Here is a 21,543-nt window from a genome sequence, read left to right on the forward strand (position 1 = left end):
TGTGTTTGCCTAGGGTGGTTTTCTATGCCTGCTTAATAGATCACGTACACTGAGGACCAGCAAGGAGAAGGATGGGAGGCCGTGCACCCCAAGGATCTTGAGTGACAGCCTTCCGGGCCACCGTGCAACAATGAATAAAACATCTTGGCCAAGGCTGGAGCAGAGGGAGTCGAGGTGACAACTGGAGGGAGGAGTGGGGGTGGAGCCGTGGGAGGGGTGGGAGGGTCCGGTCGGTGCTGGGGCAGTACTGGCGTTGCACCGAGTTGCCAGCCGAGGAGGCAGCGGTGGCGGTTGGTTCGCCCCCATCATCTCTCAGAGCCATGAGCCGTGAGTCCGACCCCCAGGCCGCTCTGGAACCCGGTGGCCTGCAGGCGGAGCCTTGAACGCCAGGCTCAACTTGTCTCTCTTCTCTGCAGGAAAGAATCCCTCGCTTCAGTTCCCGCTGCTGCTGCTGCTGCTGCTGCTGCTGACGCCACAACCCCCGGTCCTGTTGGCGGACACTGCGGCGCCCTCACCGGGTAGGTGGCCCCCTGGGCGCCCACGGAGATCCGAGGTCCTGCGCCGCGGGCTTGGTCCATCTCCCTCTGCTCCCTTCCAGAGGGCCCCCGCTTCCCCTTTCTGCTGGCGGTGCCGGGGAGTGGGCTGTTGCGTTTCTGGGGTGGGGGCTCCCTGGAGAAGCCCAGGGGTGCGGCGGTGGCCAGGGCCTACCTGGGGGCTCTCTGGCACACGGGCGACTGAACCCCGAGCCGGCAGGGGGAGTAGGGACGCCTTCCCTAACTTCTCACCTGTTCTGGGCTCTGACTTTCCAAGCAGCTTCGTACCCCCGCCCCCCAGAAGCCGGCGGTTCCTGTGGGGGCTCCTTGGGGAGGAAGCGGCGGGCGCCAAGGGGAGGGCGGGCCGGACAGCCAGTGAGTTCCCTTTCTTTAGCCTCTAACTTTTGGGGCGCGGATCCTCACGCTCACAGCGTTGGAGACCCTGGGGCACCAGCTACCTGGGAAGAGGCAGATAGACGCACACTGATGAGGAAACCCAGACTCATCAAATGCGATAGCACCCCCAAGTTACATAATGCATGGTGGGCTCAGGACTTGAACTCAGGACTAGCCTTAATCCAAGACACTCCCAATACCTGTAACGGTTCGCTAGACCTTTCTGGTTCCATCATGAGTGCGGTGGGGGAGAGGAACAAAAAAGAATTTACTCCTCCCATTGTCCTCTTCCTCTGTCCCATTCTCCGTCTTTCCTTCCCCTCTCTCCAGTTTGGATATCCACCTCTAAAGCAGGGCCAGGAAAAGCTGGCCGTGGGGAGAGCGAGAGAATGGGAGTCCGGGCTTGCTGCTGGGTGCTGCGGGGACTTGGGAGGGCGCAGAGGAGGGAAGGGCGGTATCAGAGTGAACTGAGAATCCCAGCGGGCTTCCTGGAGGAGGGCGTTTGAGGGAGAGGAAGTGGGGAAACCTGTGCTAGGATGGAGACAGGGAAGAGTTTGCTTAGCAGAAGCCTGGGTTTGGGCCGGGCAGCGTTTCTGACCCAGTGCCCCGCAGCTTACCAAGATCGGGCGGGGTTGGGCGGCTTTTCCTTTGGGGCTCCCAACAGCCTTGCGGGAGAGCTGCGTTAGATCCGGTTTGTGGAACGGATCTTTGAGAGGCCGAGGAGGCGGGGTCACCTGTTGGAGAGCCCCAGTGAGCTGGTGGTAGAGCCAAGGCTGGCCGTTGACCTGGGCTTCCCGTTTGAGGATGAGTCCAGCTCTCACCAGGGCCCATCTGCCCCCCCCACCCCCCCAGGACCTGGTGTCCGCTCACCTGTCTTCCTGGCAGAGACTCCTGTGGGGGAGGGGTAGAGTTCAGCCAGGAGGGCGAGGCTCTGCCCGGAAATCGCGGTGTTCCACTTCATCCCTTCCAGGTCCCCCGCTTTAGCCAGGGAGCGGGTCTGACCTGGGGGCCAAGCTGCACGTGCCTGGACCCATGGTGCTCCTTCTCCTTATGTTCGTGTTGCACGCGCTCTAGCGGACTTTTTCTGTTCTGCGTTCCCAGGGCTTCTGGGCCAGCCTTTGGCTAGGGCCTGGCAGTCCAGAGTTCACAGTCTGATGTGGAGGGATGCAGGTGTCCAGAGCGGCACTGGGGTGCACAGTGTGATGATGGTGGGGGCCGGAAGCCAGCACAGGGTGGTGAGGGCCATGGCTAAGGGTGAAAGAAGCAAGAGGATGTCTGGCCTTGTGTGGAGTCAGGAGGGCTTCTTGGAGGAGGTGGCGTTTATTTCAACTAGATCTTGAAGGAAAGCAGGTGGTGGTGGCAGACTGGCTTTCCGATGGAGTCCTGTGTGTGTGTGGGGGGGGTAGTCTTTCTTGGAGGAGGCAGTGTCCTGAGCACAGGTACAATAGGGAGAGGGGGTGTTGGCTAGTGTGAATACAGGGTCGCCTGGAGTGTGAGGATAGGCAGATGATTTGGGGGGTGATCCCGCAGGCTGAAAAGCCAGCCAGGATGTTCCTGAAAGGGTTAAGGGCAGGACAGAGGGCAGTGGGTGCTTGCCTATAGTAAACTGAGGCCCAAATTGCCTGGGTGTCCGCCTGGAACCTGGAGCTGCAGGCTGCTTTAAAGGAAGGCAGCCTCTGCCTCTTGACGGGGGAGAGATGGCATTGTACTGAGCACAAGACTGTGCTGGGTAGCCACAGTGTTCAAATGCTTGCCTCCCCACCCCCACTGTGTGTGTGTGTGTGTGTGTGTGTGTGTGTGTTTCTCTGTGTAGCCCCGGCTATCCTGGAACTCACTATGAACAGCTGGCCTTGAACTCGCAGAGATCCACTTGCCTCTCTCTCCCTAACGCTGGGATTAAGGGCATGTGCCATCATGCCCAACCCACTTATGTGCCCTATGCTTAGCTAGGGAGAGGGCATGACCTGGCAAGTGGAGCTGTGAGCCAGGTTTAGGAGCCTGAGGCCAGGCTGACTCCTGCACGTGGGGTGAGAGTTGAGTACCCAACGAAGCCTCCCTGTCTTCCTTGGCAGCTCCTGGCTCCAGCCCCAGCGAGGTGTGCGCACTGGAGGGGCCTTCCTTTTTTGCTGTGGGCTGCTGCTTGGGCTGGCCATGTTGGTATCGGGCCTGGTTCTGTCTACAGGCATGGTGTCGGGAAGACCCGGGCCTGGCTACTCAGGCTTGCTTTTCTCTTGGACGCCAGTCCCCTGGAGCTTCTGTAAATATTATTCTTGGGGAATTTGGGTGCAGCCTCTCCTGCCTGATGTGGCTACCACATCCTGGAGAACTTGGCGTCCCCCAGCTGTCCCTATTCCTTGCCCTGACTGGCTGTAAGTCCTGATTCCCAGCTTTTGGGTTGGAGAATATCGTACTCAAATCCGTGTGAGGATTTTAGAGCTGAGAAATCCCGGTCAGGGGCTATCTGTGGGAGTGCAACTCGGCTTTTCTGGCCTCCATATCTGTGGGTTTTGCAGGCACAGTGGCTGTCTGTCCATCGCTCTACACTCGGTGAGAAGAGTTGCAGAGTTCTGTGCTGAGGGCAGGGGGATGAGGGGAAACACTTTGAGGGATGGTTTGGCATTCCCTAGAGTACAGACAGGTTGGGCAGTCCCTTTGACATGTCTGCTCTACCTGCTTACGGGACAGACAGGAAAATAAGGCACTTGTGGAAGGGGCTTGTTCGTGGATTCAGCCGGGGACCGCATCACTTCCGAGTTCATCTTTTCTGCATTTTTCCTTGGTGGCTGACCTGTGCTGAGGTGTGGGTCACTGAAGCAAATTAGGCTGGGTGCCTGTACCTCCCAGTTCTCTCCTCTGATGGCTCCTTAATTCCATCGAGAAAGATGGGTGGTCTCTGTGGAGAGGACCTCCCCCGCAACCCCGCTGGGCAGAGAGCTGGCTCAGTAGAATGGACCCCTCTGCTGGGCAGAGGAGTGGGTAGCATGCAGGGGTAGAGTCAGACGGAAAGGACAACTTCCTGTGGAGTAGCTGGAGGCCTGCTTATGGCAGGAGGTGGGGACAGCAGGCTCTCACATTCACTCGGGATTTGCAAAGTTCACCTTGAAGAGGCAGCAACATTCTTAGCCTTTGGATCCGTGTGACTGTCGCATCCTTCTCCTAAATCCAGTCCCAGAAATCTCTGGAGGAGTCAGGCAGGGAGAGGGAAGGAGGTTCAAACGTTAGTTCTGTAGCCTGGAAGCTGAGGGCTGGAGTATGAGCCCTTCGCCTTCCCCGAGCCTGGAGTTCCTCATTATGCGATGGTCTCCCCATCCTGGCTGCCCAGTCAGCATGGCCTCCAGTCTCCTCTCCACACACTTTCACATCCTGGAGCTCCTGTGGCTGTTGTCCCTGCCCAAGAGGACTTTTCCTGCCCTGGGGCAGCTGGTGTTTATGGAAAGAGAGTGGGGAGGAGGGCGGGAAAGCTGGCCACAGTCTGGTTAGGAGGGAGGGCCCTCTTTTGGCCAGGACATGGTGCAGGAGCCTCAGCAGTCTGGTCAGCTGGAGTGAAAACCTCTTGGTGACATCAAGAGGCCTCAGAGCTAGCCTCAGGGGACTGCTGGGAGGATGAAAGCATCTCTCTCTGGCCAGCAGGGAATGGCTAGTCTCATCACGCCATTTTATTAGTTCCACATATGTTTGTTAGGCTTCAGTCACCAATGGTTCCCTGAGAGCCCTTGGGCCAAGCCCAGGTTGTGAGCCCAGCCCAGTGAGGGGATGGATGACTGCAAAGGCATGGCCTCCCCTCTGGGTGGAGAAACAGTGGGAGAGAGAGGAGGGCTTTGGGAGCCTTGGGCAAGGGTCAGAACAGGATTCTCTGGGGTGGCTGGAAGGTATGTGAAGGAGAGACAGAGTCTAGATAAGGGGTGAGAGAGGGTTCTGCAGCTGCTTTGACCTTCAGGACCTCTTGAGAACCCTGCTAAGGTAGAAGTAGGAACTAGTAAGAGTGTATTTTGTCATGAAAGAGCCCAGGCCAGAGTCGGGGTGGGGAAGTTAGGCTCATAGCAGGTGAACCTCACTTGAGCAGCGGGTGGTCAGAGGAGTCCCAGCCCTGGCAGGCAGTCGGGCAGAAAGTGGAGCAAGGCCCCCTTTACCTTTCTGAGACTGTGACGGGGTTGGGGTTGCGGGTGGGTGCACGTAGAGATGTTGAGGGCTGGGGTCGTTCCAGTCCAATCCCTGGGTCCTGCTTGCCAGGTCTGCCTGTGGCAGCTTGATAAGGCCTTTCTGTCCAGCTTTTCTGTCTTTGTGGCATTGTTTAAAGTCACCAGGGCCCAGGAAAAGCTGTTTGCATGACCCGTACAACTTCCCTGGTATGGGTGCGGTGACGGTGGTTTTGGGGGCATCTGGAGGATGCCGCAAAGCTGAAGTGAGCCTCTGCTGTGAGGCGAGGACCCAGGCTAGAGGGCCAGGCCCTGCTGCAGGTCAGGCCTCTTTGATGACCGGCCAGTTCACGCCAGGCTGCTCTGACTTTTTGCCACCCTCTCGATCCCTCATCATCACTCACACACAGCCATGCTGTTGGCCCTGTGCCCAGAAAGAGAAGTGTTTGCAGAAATGATTGGGCATTTCTGTGAAACCAAAGGAAGGTGCCTCCTGCCAGGAGTCCTGGGTCTGCCAGGCTTGACTCTGGTTTTGGCTAAGCCTCTCTGTCTCCCCAAGCCTCAGTTTCCCCGGCTGAGCAGTGTATGTAAAAGGGGCTGAGCCTAGCCGCATTGAGGGACTGTGTAACTTGATTGCTGGAGAGATAGAGGAAGAGGGTGGCAGTCAGAAGGTTGGGGCTTGGGCACAGGAAGGGGCTTCCTTGTTGGGGGTCCCACGAGGTGGGAATAGGGAGGAAGGGGTGTGTGTACAGAGTTCAGCCACTGCCGTCTCAGGGCGTTTCTTTCCAGCCAGGCTTCTTGTGTTCTCTCTGCACTTGACTCTCTCAAGACCTTAGAATGTAGATCCCAACTTCTCTTAGGTCAAGTCTGGGCTTTTTGGAGCAGCTGAGATCTCAGGGTCCCCTTTCCTGCCACTTGTACGCTATCATTGATTTTGAAAAACCTCTTTCCTGAAATTTGATTGCTGAACCTGAGGGGGGGTGGGAGGGAGAGGGGAGGAGAGGAAGTGAAGAGATGGACAGTTGGCCTGATATGACCATTTCCTGGTGACCTTTTCTGGCCTCAGTTTCCCAAGTGTCTGCAATGCGGCCATGATGAGTCCCCTCCCTTCTGCAAAGCTAGTGGAAGGTCCTGTTTTCTAGAACCCAGCACGGGGCGGGGGGGGGGGCTCATCTGGGAGAAATGCCCTCACATCCTGACCTCCTCTCTGAAGCTCACAAACACGCCCTTGCCCTGTGGCTCTGATGAGGCAGGAAGTGAGGCCTTCAGAAGCCAGTGGCACACTGTCTTATCAGCCTCGGCGTAGCTGCTTCAGCGCCGTCAGATAGGCGCAGGATCTTCTCCTGACCCCTGTAGTGACAGCAGGGAGGGAGGAAGAACTTTCTCCACGAGTGGGCTAGGCTGGGGGTTCCGGGCAGGGGGTGGGGGTCATGCCTATGGTACAGGAGTGGGGTGAGTGGGGGAGGAGTCCGGAGGCCATTTAGGAGAGAGCTGCCCCTGTGCCCTTTCTCCACACTCAGGGGTTGGGTGGGGTCGGGAGGCTGTTTGAGTGTGTCTCTAACACCTGTTTCTCACCCACAGTCAACCCCTGTTGTTACTACCCGTGTCAGAACCAGGGCGTCTGTGTCCGCTTTGGCCTCGACCGCTACCAGTGTGACTGTACTCGCACGGGCTTCTCGGGCCCCAACTGTACCGTCCGTGAGCTAGGCCTCCAGCCCCTATCTTTCCTCCCGCCCCCCGCCCCCGAGGATCTTTTCTATACCCCGACCGCACCCTGACGCCTGCCTTCTTCTTTGGCCATGGCTTCTTTTGCCTCCTTGCCCGGCTTTGATCCCGCTCAAGCCTGGCTTTCGTGCGAGCTCTTCTCTTGGTCCACTCCCACTCTGTGGTAATTCTTCTCCATGCTTCCTGTTCCTCCTCCTATTTTGGGTCCTGGCTCTTTCCTGCGTCTTCTTCGCTCCTGTAGATTCCTGCTTGGTCCCTATCCTCTCCCCGCGGGTAGCTCTGGTCTTGTCAGAAGGGATGGACTCAGTGGCCCCCACCATCCCTGCAGCTGAGATCTGGACGTGGCTGCGGAATTCCCTGCGGCCCAGCCCCTCATTCACGCATTTCCTGCTGACGCACGGGCGCTGGTTCTGGAAGTTTGTGAATGCCACCTTCATCCGCGAAGTGCTCATGCGCCTGGTGCTCACAGGTGGGTGCGGGCCCGGCCCCTCTAATCCTGGGAACTTGGCATCTGATAAGAAGCAGTGGGTGGAGACACTATGATTGCCAGATAAACAAGGCCTGGCCCGGGAGGAGGCAGGGAGGAGGCGCGTGACGGGGGTGAGAGCGGACTGCCGCCATTATTTTTGCTCTGCAGTTCGGTCCAACCTCATCCCCAGCCCCCCAACCTACAATTCGGCACATGACTACATCAGCTGGGAGTCCTTCTCCAACGTGAGCTACTACACCCGGGTCCTGCCCTCCGTACCCAAAGACTGCCCCACACCTATGGGGACCAAAGGTAAAGGGCCTGGGGTAAGGAGCTGGCCTGGGTTCTCCTCTTCAGGCCAAAGCAGGCGGAAAATCCATCACTGACCCATTTCACAGATGAGTGGAGCGAGGCAAGGCAGTCAGCGTGTCTATTACCAAGAAAGAGAACAGAAAAGGCAGCTCAGGGTCTTGCCTAAGGTGACAGAGAAAGGCAGACCTGCCTGCTCCGGTGCGCTGATTCCCAGGACTGAGGCAGGAGGATCTCAAGTTTGAGGCACCCCTGGGCTGCATGAGGAACAGAGGGAGAGGCTGACTACAGTTCCCATGGTACCCTAGGGTTTGGCTGTCTACTTCGTTCTTGTCTGCTGATGAAGGGGTTTCTGTTGAGTGGTGACTTGAAGCTGAAATGGAAGGGAGAAGGAAGGAAGGAACAGGGTGCTGTGTTTGGGGTGCTAACTGAGCTTTCTGCTTTTCTACTAGTTTCCCAGGCCCCACCAAGGTTGGGAATAAAGAGTGTCTTTTTTTGAATTTTACTTTTTATTTTTTGCCTCCTGGGCCCACTTCTCACTCTACCCCAAACTGTTAAGAGACCTTTGTGGTCATGCAGTTCAGAACCAACCACATGCACCTTAGTCGAGGACAAGCTGGCAATCCAGCATTGCTGTTGTGTCAGCTGCTGCCACAAGGTGTCGCTGTTGGACACAAGTTCCGTGCAGCCTTGTGAAGTTTGTGTGTACTTATGTCCCTGCTGTGGTCTCCAGGATGCTACACTGATGGTTTTCATTCACACGGTTAGCTGCTATTCCCAAAGCACGGCCAATGCTGCCAAGATAGCTGATTCCTTCCAACACTGCAGGAATCAGTCCTGTTCAACAATGATTCTAAAGTGTTAGGTAGCCTTTGGTCCTTCTGTTTTCTCTTGGGGTGATTCCTGCCTGCGGAGTCCAGTTGAACATGTTAATCCACATCTATTGCCCATGGATCTTCAACACAGGATTTCACATGCGGTATGGTGAAGGGAAGCCTTTACCAGAACACAGGAGGTCCTCTTGCCTCTTTCTGTGAGGACAGTAAGCAACAGGCCCTCTGACACGGACATGATTAAGGAAGACCTTCTTCTTTGTAATGTCATGGCAGACTCCTGCCTCTTGACATTGTTTAAAACAGGTGTATCGTAACCGAAGTTTTACTGTTGTGCTTCCTTCCTCCAAGCCGAGCCTCAGGTCCACTGTGTCAAATACCATCGTCCTGCTTTATACATGGGGACATGGCCTATCTCTGTTCACATAGTTAACACATAGTGTTGCTGGTTGTAAACGCAGGTTATTTTGCTCCAGGGCGATGTGGTCTCTAATATTTAATTCTTTTTTTTTTTAATTATTTAATTATTAAAGTAGATTTATATGTGCATATGGGGCCTGCAGAGGCCAGAAAAGGGCACCAAATCCCCTGGCACTGCCATGCAGGTGCTGGGGACCAAACCAGGTCCTCTGGAAAAGCAGTGTTTAACCACTGACCCATCTCCCCAGACCCCAACTTTGTTGTTGTTATTTTTTTAATCACGGGAAAACTGAAAAATGTACACAAAAGTTGAGAGGAGGGGATGAAGAACCATGCTCTAGTTTCAGAACTATACACAGTTTAGCCAGCCTTGCTGTAGCCAGCCCTGTCCCCATTTTATTTTATTTTATTTTATTTTATTTTATTTTATTTTATTTTATTTTATTTTATTTTATTTTATTTGAGACAGGATCTCATTATGAAGCCCTGCGTGGCCTGGAACTTCATGTAGACCAGGCTGGCCTTGAACTCACAGAGGTCTGCCTGACTCTTCTCATGCATGTTGGTGTTAAATACCTGTACCACAACATTACACAGCTCCATTTTTCTTTTTCTCTTTCTTTTTCTTTCTTTCACATATTTATTTATTATTTATACAGTATTCTGCCTGCATGTGTGCCTGTGGACCGGAAGAAGGCACCAGACCTCACGATAGATGGTTATGAGCCACCATGTGGTTGCTGGGAATTGAACTCAGGACCTTTGGAAGAACAGCCAGTGTTCTTAACCTCTGAGCCATCTCTCCAGCCCCACTTTTCATTTTCTAAGTTTTTCTTTCATTTAAAGTTAATAAATTATTAATGTGTGTATGTAGGTTGTAAGGCAACCCTGTGGAGCTGATTTTTTTCCTATCACTTCTTTGTGGGTTTTAGGGCTTGAGCTCAGGTCTCTGTGTCAGGCGCTTTATCTGCTGAGCCATCTCACTGGCCCCCAGGTATGACTGTGAGATGCCGTCTCTCTGTGTCACCCAGGCAGGCCTTTAACTGGAGCTGTCCTTGCCTCGGCCTCCCCACTGCTGGGATTATAGGAGGACACCTGTAGGGGGTTTAAAAACAAATTCCAAGCACCAGGCCATTCCCTTGGCAAATACTTCAAGGTCTTTCTTTTGGTAGAGCAGGTTACAGGCTATGTAGGGAAGGGAGGATTGGCCCTGAGGAGGACACTCTGGCCTTCCTGCATGGCCTAGTTTGCCTGGGGACTTCTGGGAGCCCAGTGATCCCCAGCACAGGGGGACACAATCAAGACCTAGGCACCTACTGCTCTTTCCTACCCCCCCCCCCCAACCAGGGAAGAAACAGTTGCCAGATGTCCAGCTTCTGGCCCAGCGCCTGCTGCTGAGAAGGAAGTTCATTCCTGCCCCCCAGGGCACCAACATCATGTTTGCCTTCTTTGCACAACATTTCACCCACCAATTCTTCAAGACCTCTGGAAAGATGGGTCCTGGCTTCACCAAGGCCTTGGGCCATGGGGTGAGTGTGCGGGGCGGGGGAGGGGAGGCTTCACGTGCCCCGTGCAGGCGTCGTCAGAACCCAGGTGATCTGAGTGGGCCTTCCCTTGTCCTCAGGTGGACCTTGGTCACATTTATGGAGATAACCTGGAACGACAGTATCGCCTGCGGCTCTTCAAGGATGGGAAACTCAAGTACCAGGTAGTGTCGGCTTGGGGACAGGACGACGGGAAGGGCCTCCCTTGCTCTCTCTCACACAGAGAGCTGGGGAGGGGAACTGGAGAACCACCAGAGTGAAGGTGCTCAGGAGGACTAAGAGGAAAGCCTGGGAGGCGCTCACAGGGTGGAGGCAGATAAAGGTCAGGCATGGCCTCCCAACTGCAGCGTGAGCCTCCTATGTAGTTCAAATTTCCTAATGGCTTCCTTAACAGAGTGAAAAACAGAGGAGCTGGGTTTTGATAACAGGCTTGGCTTGGGCTGGCAAGATGGCTCAGCTGGTGAAGGCATTTCCCACCAAGCCTGCGGCCAGTGTTTGATCCCTGGGATCAATGCAGAGAGAGGAGAGAACTGATTCCCACGAGATGTCCTCAGGTTTGCGTTGGCCCCAGAGGGCTCTCGCCTCTGCATGCATAAGCAAAATCAAACAAACAAGCAAATGTAGTAAGATTTTTTTAAAGGCTTTCATTGGAGATAGATGATCTCTCTCTCTCGATTTCATAAAATTTACAGTTGAATAAGCTGATTCACATACCCAACAGCTAAAATGTCAGCTTTAAAATTTAAAACTAAGTGGCTGGAGAAACGGTTCGCAGTTAAGAGCACTCGCTGCTCTCCCAGAGGAGCTGGGCTTACTCCCAGCACCACGTGCCGGCTCTCAACTATTTTAACTCCAATGCTGAGCCATCTGACGCCCTCTTCTGGCCTCTGTTGGCACTCACACACAGAAGGCAGGCATACATACATACATACATACATACATACATACATACATACTAAAATTTAAGAAGGAAATTTTAAAACGAATCCATGTAAAAATCTAATCTAAGTGAAACAGAGGTCTTCGGTGTAGCCAGATTTGGAGTGCCCAGGGGCCACAGGTCCATCAGCGGTCAGCAGCTATAGCAACGGGTTATGGAAATCGGGCAAGTGTTGGCTTAGGGCAGGCACTTGAGGAGCAGTGGGCAGGTGGGACGGGCTGAGGTGGGCCAGCGGAGCGCAGGAGCCGGGAGCGGAGAGCTGTGTGGAAGGGGCCCCAGGTTGGCAGGCGGCCTATCCCACAGGTGCTGGGCGGAGAGGTGTACCCGCCTTCCGTGGGACAGGTGTCTGTGTTGATGCACTACCCGCCGGGGGTTCCGCCCGAGAAGCAGATGGCCGTGGGCCAGGAGGTGTTTGGGCTGCTCCCGGGGCTGATGCTCTTCTCCACCATCTGGCTGCGTGAGCACAACCGCGTGTGCGACCTGCTGAAGGAGGAGCACCCCACCTGGGAGGACGAGCAGCTCTTCCAGACCGCCCGCCTCATCCTCATAGGTGAGCATGCGCGGAGAAGCGGGGAGGCAGTGGGGTTACTGAACCTGGGGACAGTCTGAGCCCCAAGCCAGGTTGGGCCACTCATACTCAGTAAACAAAATAAGGGCAAATTAATAGTGGAAAGCAGGAAATAGAAGAGAGTTAGCCAATGTGGTCACATTGTTGAGAGGGACGGTCTCAGCTGGCTGCGACCTCAGGCCCCAGGCCTTCCATCCTGCGGATTCTGATGGAAGGGTTTTCTATGAGTCCGAGGGGAAAAGCGCCGAGCACATTTGGTCGGCCACCTCAAATCCCAGTTCGGTTCCCCCCTGTGCTGTGCCCAGTTTGTGTCCCCGGCGCACAGCATCAAACCCCAGCTTACCCCTCCCCCAGGAACCCTCCAGTCTCCCCTTCTCAGCCTACTAGCTTTTGTGGAGTTTGGCAGATTCTAGGTGACTCAGGGACAAGATCTTTTTGTGTCTCCTACGGGGGTGGGTCCGTAACCTAAAATGTCAGAAGGCTTCCTGCCTGGAAGCTTGGACCCTGACACCTCTGTCCTGACCATGTTCTGTCTGAGTCACCGCCTCTGGGCACAACTGGGCATGGCTGGTCCCAAATATAGAGCCTAATTCACTGGCCTCTGGCAGAGTCGGGCACTGGGGATAAGAATGGCCCGGGGGTGGTCAGGCCGATTCTTCTCAAGTCTGCGTCTCACAGACCGTCACCCGAGAGGCCGGGTCTGTGGCTAGAGGTTGCCCAGCACCCTGGCTGGTGGAAGACACTGTGACCAAAGGCAGGACTCCAGCCAGCCCGTGTTGACAGTCCCGTGACAACGGCGTAAATGTCTCCTCACGTGACCTGATGCACGGGCCTATGGAAATCCCACGGATAGGAATAGAGCCTAGCTGACAGGTGAGGGGAGTGAGCTGTGGCGAGACAAGCAGACATCGAGAGAAGCTAGGGTGTGAGGCCAGATCTGCTAACTCCAAACCCCGGGGCTCCAGGCCGGTCTACTAAAAAGCCAGTTCATCTCTTGGCTGATTGGTCCAGATATCAGTTTCCTTTAACTATCCAGCCGGAATGTTCAACTTCTCTTTTTCCTGTCCACTTGCTTTGTATGTAGCTGGTTCCTAAGGGAGCAAAGGAAAAACTCTGCTCATGGGATTCTGAAGTATACGACAACACAGGAGAAATAAATTACGTTTAAACAAATGCCTAGGGCAAGGCTCCCCGGCTATGTGGCTTTAAAAAAAAATTGTTATTATTTTGGCTCCGGCAGCAGCTGTCAAGGGGCTCTCTGACGCTCTCCTCCCTCCCTGAGGGTTTCAGTGAAATGGCATTTCTCACTAATGTAGCACCTTGCTTTGGCACCTTTCAGAGTTTCTCAGCTTTAAGTTTTCGTTTTGTTTTGTTTTGAGACAAATCTTTTCATTTAGACCATCCTGGCATCAGCTTTCAATCCTCTTGCCCCAGCCCTCCTCCCCCCATCGTGCTACCAAACCCTTGTCATGAACTGTAAGAAAGAGGCTACATCAGGGTTGGGAAATTTTCTTTCTTTTTTTTTTTTAATTTATTTTACATGTTTTGGTGGTTTTGCCTTCATGCTTATCTGTGCACCATGTGCATGCCTGGTGATGTGGAAGCCACAAGAAGGCGTCAGACCCAGCCGAACTGGAATTACAGATGACTGTAAATGACCACACGGCTGCTGGGAGTTGGCCTGGGAAGAAGAGCCGGTGCTCTTAACCTCTCAGCCATCTCCCTCTAGCCTCTGGAAACCAGTTCTTGGATTACCCCTTTACCGCGCCCAGGGCCTTCCTTTGAAGCAGCAGTGCCATTGTCTGGGTGTCTCCGTCAAGGCTGAGACAGTTCTGTTTTCACATCCCCTTACAAAGACACAAAGCAGAAGTGACCCAGTGGAATAAATGAACTCCAGCGCCAGCAAGGAGGCAAAAGCATGCACTTTCCACGGGCGGCCCCGTTTCCCATGCGCTGAGGTTTGCTGACCCTGTGTCCTATCTTCCCCCTGCAGGGGAAACCATCAAAATTATCATTGAAGAGTACGTGCAGCACTTGAGTGGCTATTTCCTGCAGCTCAAGTTTGACCCGGAGCTGCTGTTCCGAGCCCAGTTCCAGTACCGCAATCGCATCGCCATTGAGTTCAACCATCTCTACCACTGGCACCCACTCATGCCTGACTCCTTCAGAGTGGGCTCACAAGAGTACAGCTACGAGCAGTTCTTGTTTAACACCTCCATGCTGGTGGACTATGGTGTTGAGGCGCTGGTGGACTCCTTCTCTCGCCAGAGGGCTGGCCGGGTAAGAAACAGAGTCATCAGGGATAGGCTCTGGGATCCAACAGGCCTCTCTCCTCATCTGTGGAATGAGCATAATGTCACTTCTACAGGAGGCCGTAAATAGCCCCTTATGAAATCTCACACTTAGGTGACAATATGAGGTTTTATTAATCACTTTCATGTTGCTATGTCTCAGATACTTGATAGAAGCAATTCAAAGGAGGAAGGGTTTGGCTCACAGTTTCATGGGGATTACAGTCTGTGATAGCGAGGAGGCCACGGCAGAGTGAGCCTGTCTGTGGTGGCAGGAGCTCAAGGTAGAGGCTGCACAAATCCCAGCAGAGCAGGGGACAATGAGATGGGAACCAGGGGCTGAGCTGTAGCCATCAAAGGCTGGCTTCTACTGATCCAGCTTCAGTTTGACCTCACATTTTGGGGAGTGCCACCATTTGGGGAGCAAGTGCTTAAAGTACAAACCTATGGGATACATTTCAGGCTCAAACCATAGCGCGGGCATTACTCCAGATGTCTGGGATATAGAGATGAAAAAGATTATGTGGTTCTTGGACCCTGTCTCTTTGGCACTTACACCATAGAAGGGAAACAGTCCTGTGGCAGCCAGCATCACTGAGTACTTGTTGTATATAAGGGACCATGATAGGTGTTTTCTAATGTCCTCAGAATTCTAAGTTAGTACAGGACCATAGCACAGAAAGCCATGATGCTCTGTCAACTCTGTGACCCAGAGTTGAGTGTTAGGGTGACAGCAAAGCAGAGAGTTGGAGATGGAGAGGCGTGGTCCTGGTGATAGGGGATTACTGTGTTCTAGATGGAGAAGACAACATGTACAAAGGCCTGAGGGTCAGAGGGCATCTGAAGGACAGGAGGCCCCTACAAGGATGTGCTAATATATGTGAAAGCATGAAATGCTTTTTGAATCCTGTATTTCCTATCAGCTGAAGTTGTGTCTTTCCCTAAATTAATATGCTATGATCCTAACCTTCAACACCTCAGGATCATGTTTGGAGGTCTCTTTAAAGAGACAATTAAGACAAAATAGGAAATTGGGGCGGGGCCCTAATCCAATATGATTGGTATCTTTGTGAGACAAGGAGATTAAGACAGACTCACCCAGGAAGAAAACCCCATGCAGACCCAGGGAGAAAGTGGCCATCTATAAGCCAAAGAGATCCGCTTCAGAAGGAGCAAGCATCAGGTACTCTGGCCTCCATACCGTGAAGGAATACACTTCTGTTGTTAAGACACCTATGTCATGGCCATGCCAAATGAACACTTTTTCTTGGGATTACTAGCCAACTCCCTCTGAAATCCCTCCTTCCCTATAGTTGGCGGTCCCCTTGCTTTACCTCAGCTCTCTGGACCCCCTCCTTCTCATCTTTAGCCCTCTGCGTCTCTGCCATCCTTGTCCCTCAGCCTTGTTGACAAGCTGTGACCCTTAGTGGACTTAGATTTCCTCCTGGTAATTTGACTGAAACTTGCCGCCAGCAGTGTATGTTGACAGATTTCTGCTGTCCCCCTGCTCTCGGGAGGGACACGGCTTCGTGCGAGGCTGTGGACTGTGAGGTGGAAGGCCTAGGTTTTGAAACTGTCAGAAGATAGCAGGTGTTGACCTCAGGATGTTAAAAAGGAGCGGGGATGGGACAAAGCAGGCGTTTCTCTCATGATCGCCGTCTGGGGATGTTGCCCCGTGACTGGCACTGTGGCAATGGCTTTTCATCCTTCATCTCCTTTATAACCACACCCACATCAGCTGGATACTCTCACCCTCCCATGTTGGCATGCGAGGCAACACAAGCTTAGTCTGTGCTGTGTCTGTGTGCCAGGGGTTTCCAACAAAATGCTTCCGAGTGGTGTCTCAGTCCTCAGCGCTGCCATGCTCTGAGGGCTCCAGAGGGAAACCTGCTCCATGGCGTCCTCACTTAGCCCCCACAGTCCTTGGGATTCCTCGGTTTGTAGAAGCGCCACTCAACCGTCTACCTCCATCACCTCCTCACATGGTGTCCCATCTGTTCCGCTGGTATCGCTGAAAAGGGACCACTGAGCTGGACACAGAGGCACGCTCCTGCAATCCCAGCACTCTGGAGGTGGAAGTAGGAAAGTCAGTAGCTCAGCATCATTCTAGCTCCATGGCGAGCTCGAGGCCAGCCTGGGTTACATGAGAGCCTGTCTCAAAAACCAGACACGAACAAACAAGGCATCCCTTCCTGGATTATGGTCTTCCCTCATCAAACATGACTTTGTCTACACCCGTGAAGACTATATAGTTCTCTTATCCACAGGAAATACATTCTAAGCCCACCCACCCCCAAGTGTCTGTTTGAAATGGTAGAGTACTGAACCATATGTATGTGCATATATATATATATTTTTTTTCTGTACATACAAATTGTGGTGAAATTTAACTTATAAATTAGGCGCAGAGGGAGACATAGTAATAATAGTAGCATTGAGTACGTATAACAATTTTCTGTAATAAAGTATAGAATGCGATCTTTCTCAGCAGTGTACTCATCCCTCTTGAGATAATGTGAGTTGACATAATGTCTGTGTGAAGACATAGGGTGAGATGAATGAATGACACAGTAAATGATATTCAGTTTACTGCATAAGGCTTACCTGGGCGTAGCACTCAGATATCAAGACAGTTGACCTGATAACTAAGAGACGGCAGGTGATTGACAAGCCAGGGGGCCCGTGCAGTAGGGACATGCTGGACAGAAGGATGATTCACATCCTGGGCAGGATGGAGAGAGTCCTCATCAGATTTCACCACACTACCAGAATAGCAAGCACTTTAAACCTTAGGAACTGTTTATTTCTGGAATTTTCCATTAAACGTTATCAGATGGTCATTTCCTGCGGCTGATTTCGGGTAGAGTTAAGCCACCGACAAGGTGAGACTGTTATATCTTCAGAGGAGGTCACGTCTGCTGGAGCTGCAGCTTGGACTTCAGTGCCTCTTTGGTGGAGGTGGAGGTGGCGGTGGGGTGCCCAATTCCAGCCGCACAGTTTGGACTGGGCAGAGCTGGCCCTGGAACCTTGCCCTGCTTGCCGGTCCAAGTTTGTTTTGCTCTGAGCCGTATAATTTCAACCCAGCTATGTTTTTCTTTCCTGCTCAGTTTTACTTGTTCTGTCCAAAGAGATCTTCATCTTAAGTGGCAACATGATTATTTCAGAAGTAGAGAGCTTCTCTTAAACCGATGTCCCTTAACTATTATGACTTTTTGTGGGGTCTTGTGTGTGTGTGTGTGCGTGTGTGTGTGTGAGGTCAGCTGTGGGTGTCACTTCTCAGGAGCCGTCTACCTTGGTTTTGAAACAGCATCTCTCACTTGGCCTAAGGCTTGCCTAATTAGCTAGGCATGGCGGCCAAACCCCAAGGGTCTGGAGTCTTCCTTTTCACCTGGACTTCCCCCCCCCCCCCCGTTTCGATAAAGAGGGGACTGCCTGTTGGTGTGACCTCAGGGAGTCTGAGTTACTAAGGAGTGGAGCGCTGCCCACTTCGGCGCTGAGGAAGCAGGCACGCTCGGAGTGAGGATGATGGGGACGGGCTGGAGCCAGATGCAGCACTGCGTTCTCTGGGAAGAACTGCAGCTTGAGTTCTTCTGAACCGCAGCCCGAGTTCTTCTCTTAGGCCCTTACGCAGGACAGCGTGCAAGCCTGGCTCGGCTCTCACACTGACGGCGTGCTAATCTCTTGCAGATTGGTGGGGGCAGGAACTTTGACCCCCACGTCCTGCACGTGGCCATAGATGTCATCAAGGAGTCCCGAGACCTTCGCCTGCAGCCCTTCAATGAGTACAGAAAGCGGTTTGGCATGAAGCCTTACACCTCTTTCCAGGAGCTCACGGGTAGGTGGCTGCTTCCTCAACACTGTCTCTGCCAAGCATTGTAAGGCACGGCAGGGAATGTGATGGTAATGAGGGCCCTCCACGTGGGTCTGAGGAGAAATAGGAATTTTCCACGTGGAAATTAGAGGGAGGAGTCCTTCCGGTATGGCAAGGGGAAGACAAAGGAAAGTCTGTACCTGGAGGACATAGATGTGGGGGAGTGAGGGGCGTGTGCTAGGTGGGAAGGGGGCTGGCGCTGAACTGGGAACTCAGATGCTGAGGCTTGGGTTGCATCCTGTCAGCAATTCTTAAGTACTTACTTAGAAAGGCATTAGAAGTTTCTGGTTGGGGCGGGATGGCTCAGTGTTTGAGAACTTGCCCTTGATTTAACCAGTCTTGACAAAACAAAACAAATCACACACACACACACACACACACACACACACACACACACACACAAGCTTCTCTCCACTGATGAAATAAGCCAATTCATGCTGAATTAAAGTATAAAGACAGGTTTATTGGAGTCAGCTTACCAGCCTCAAAGAGGGGGTCAATGAAGTCACCATGCAGACAAGGAGGGGGCAGAGAGAGAGAGAGAAAGCTTGCACACAAGCTGGCACACAAGGGCAAGAGAAGTGCAAACAGAGAGAGGGAGAGAGAGGGAGAGAAAGAGGGAACTAAAATGACTGGAGTATATATGTAAAAGCCACTTTGGGGAGAGGAAAAGCCCAGGCAGAGGGAGGGATGTGCCAGCCTTCCCTTGTAGTGGGTAGGAACTGAAGGATGTTGGGAGAACCTGCAGGCCAGGTCCGATTTGATACGTTAAATAGGCACCTCAGCAGCTTGTCAGAGATCTGAAACCCAATAATACATATTCTCTCTCTCTCTCTCTCTCTCTCTCTCTCACACACACACACACTCAGGCACACACATACATCCTCAAGTCCCAGATGCTTCTGGAGGTCATGATTCAGGAAGTTTTTGTGGTGCTCAAGAATCTGTATACATGGGCTGGATAAATGACTCTGCAGTTAAGAGTACACACTGCTCTTTCAGAGGACCTGAGTTCGAGTCCCAGCACCTATCTTGGGAAGCTCACAACTGCCTTTAACTCCAGCTCCAGGGGACCCAATGCCTCTGCTGCCACAGGCAGCTGACTCACATGTACACACCCACACAGACACACACACACACACACAATTAAAAATAAAATAGATCTCAAAACATTTCTGTTCTCCCTCTCTCTCCTTGCTCTTTCTCCCAACCCCCCCCCAGATGTTGGGCAGGCAAGTTAGAGCCCTCTTGTTTGTACTGGTGTGACAGACCCCTATACCCCATAGGAGGGTGGAGTTGAAGAAATAAATGGGGATGTTCATGTCTGTTCTTGGTCATCATCTGTGGACATGCAGTTGTCACAGAGTGGAACGGATCCTGGGGTCAGTGGAGGAGTTACCCACGGTCCTGGGACAGGAATGTTGATAGCTCTCTAGTGTCGCATGACAAAAGGTTCCGAGGAGCAGAGAACAGACTGGCTCTGAATATCTATGTGAACTTGAACACACACACACACACATACATGCACACACGTACACACAAATGCACACATGTACACTTGACTCTCGGCTAGTAACAGGGCTTGGGCATGGCTGTGACATCTTACTTTAGGGGATTAAGACAGGATGCTGTCTCCATGTTGTGATGGCCCAGGAATTAAGTCCGGAGAAGGGGGTGAGTGGCTTACCAGCTCTTTGGGGACAGATCTAGATCTCTAACCTCTTTTGTCACCCCATAGTCCACAGTGAAGGTTCTATTTGTTCTCTCCCCTGATGCCAGCAGGGCCAAATTTTAGGACATTTCCCCCAGTTGCCCAAATAGTTCTTCTGGAGTCTCTGTCATGCCAGGAAAAAACAAAACAAAAGCCCTGAGTCTAGAAGGTTCCATGCCCAGGCCGAGCCTAAGCGAACCGTGACTGACTGCAGCTCTTCGCTCTGCAGGAGAGGAGGAGATGGCTGCGGAGTTACAGGAGATGTACGGCGACATCGATGCTTTGGAGTTCTACCCGGGGCTGCTCCTGGAAAAGTGCCAGCCCAACTCCATCTTTGGGGAGAGTATGATAGAGATTGGGGCTCCGTTTTCCCTCAAGGGCCTCCTGGGAAATCCCATCTGTTCGCCGGAGTACTGGAAACCCAGTACGTTCGGTGGTGAGGTGGGCTTCAACCTCGTCAACACAGCCTCGCTGAAGAAACTGATCTGCCTCAACACCAAGACCTGCCCCTACGTCTCCTTCCGTGTGCCAGACTACCCCGGAGAGGACGGCTCGGTGGTGGAGCGACCATCCACGGAGCTCTGAGGGTGCAGGGAAGCAGCCTTCTGGAGGGAGGAGCTTTGCTCCTGAGGGGGATGGTCTTCAGTGTTGGTTTCCCTGCGTGGCCCTGTGAGAGCCGGCACTGACGTTTAGAACTTTGGATCTCACCGTTGTCTAGAATGTTGTGACTTTGCCATTCTAGGATGCTGAATTCTTTTTTAACTAAGAAAGTTGGGAGTGGTTTTCTCTGGTTTCCCAGAGATTGGCTCCTTGTTGGCAACCCAGAAATGTATATAATAAGGCAGGGTGTGGTTGCACCCACACCTTAATCCCAGCACTTGGGAGGCAGAGGCAGTTGGACCTCTGAGGATGAGGCCAGTCTGGATTACACAGTGAGTCTAGGTCAGCCATGCTGCAGAGTGAAACCCTGTCTCAAACCAACAACTTTAGAATGTAGAACTCCTTAAAAAAAAATCGCTTGAAAGTAAAAAGGGGTTCTTAATTTTCTTTCTAGAATCTGGGGGCATCTCCAGAATGTTGCCAATCTGATTGTTGACTCAGAAAGTCATGTTCCTAGACAGTGATCCATAACATGGGCCAAAACAGTCGTCGCCTAAATGTCTAGAATGTGGATTGGCTTCATTTTCCTGTTCAGTGAAATGGACACAGAACAAAAGAACCCAGTGTCCAACAAGGACTGCCTTGCCCAAGCATGTGTGTACAGCAAAGGGCAAGGAAGTGAGGTTGTGTTCTTGGGAGCCACACTTAGACCCTTTCCAATGATGCAGAGGGGGTATGTGGACTCCTCCACAGTCCTAGTTGGAAGCCACCACAGCTCTGTCCCAATACAGGTCTTTGTCCGTGGCAGCTGTTTCTTTTAATAAAATTCTCTTTCCAAAGATGCTTGTTATCTATCTCTCTTCAAGTCTCCTCTGCAAATAAACACTGATGAGGGTTTCCTCCCCCTGGTGGGCCAGGCATTGCCAGAGGCTCAGCGTGAGACTTTCCAAGGGCATCCCAGGGGCCTGTCCTTGTATGTATCTTTGATGCCTCATCTCTCCCTCTGGGCTGTAATCTGCCCTTGTCAGTCTGTTCACTAGAATATGAAACTCCAAAGCCATAGAGACTTAGCATCCAGTCCCTGCTAGCTGATTACAATGAGATCTTCTTATGGCGGAGACAGAAGAGGCGAGAGACAGCACACCGCTCTGTGCTAACTGCACGCCTAGTTCTCAGTGTCATTGTGGTAGGTGATGG

The 21,543-nt window shown here is 52.8% G+C and overlaps 1 protein-coding gene across 1 annotated transcript; it reads left to right on the top strand.

The window, feature by feature from the left end:
- The first annotated feature begins 235 nt into the window (after positions 1 to 235).
- Positions 236 to 21,188, top strand: Ptgs1 (prostaglandin-endoperoxide synthase 1). Its single transcript, XM_060390059.1, has 11 exons — positions 236 to 327; positions 417 to 518; positions 6,647 to 6,763; positions 7,119 to 7,259; positions 7,428 to 7,571; positions 10,169 to 10,350; positions 10,446 to 10,529; positions 11,609 to 11,855; positions 13,867 to 14,153; positions 17,852 to 17,999; positions 19,976 to 21,188. The coding sequence occupies exons 1-11, from the start codon at positions 321 to 323 to the stop codon at positions 20,329 to 20,331; spliced, it is 1,815 nt and encodes a 604-aa protein (XP_060246042.1). The 5' UTR covers positions 236 to 320; the 3' UTR covers positions 20,332 to 21,188.
- Positions 21,189 to 21,543: the final 355 nt, after the last annotated feature.

Source organism: Meriones unguiculatus, chromosome 8 (assembly GCF_030254825.1).
Source record: "Meriones unguiculatus strain TT.TT164.6M chromosome 8, Bangor_MerUng_6.1, whole genome shotgun sequence".
Taxonomy (NCBI): Eukaryota; Metazoa; Chordata; class Mammalia; order Rodentia; family Muridae; genus Meriones; species Meriones unguiculatus.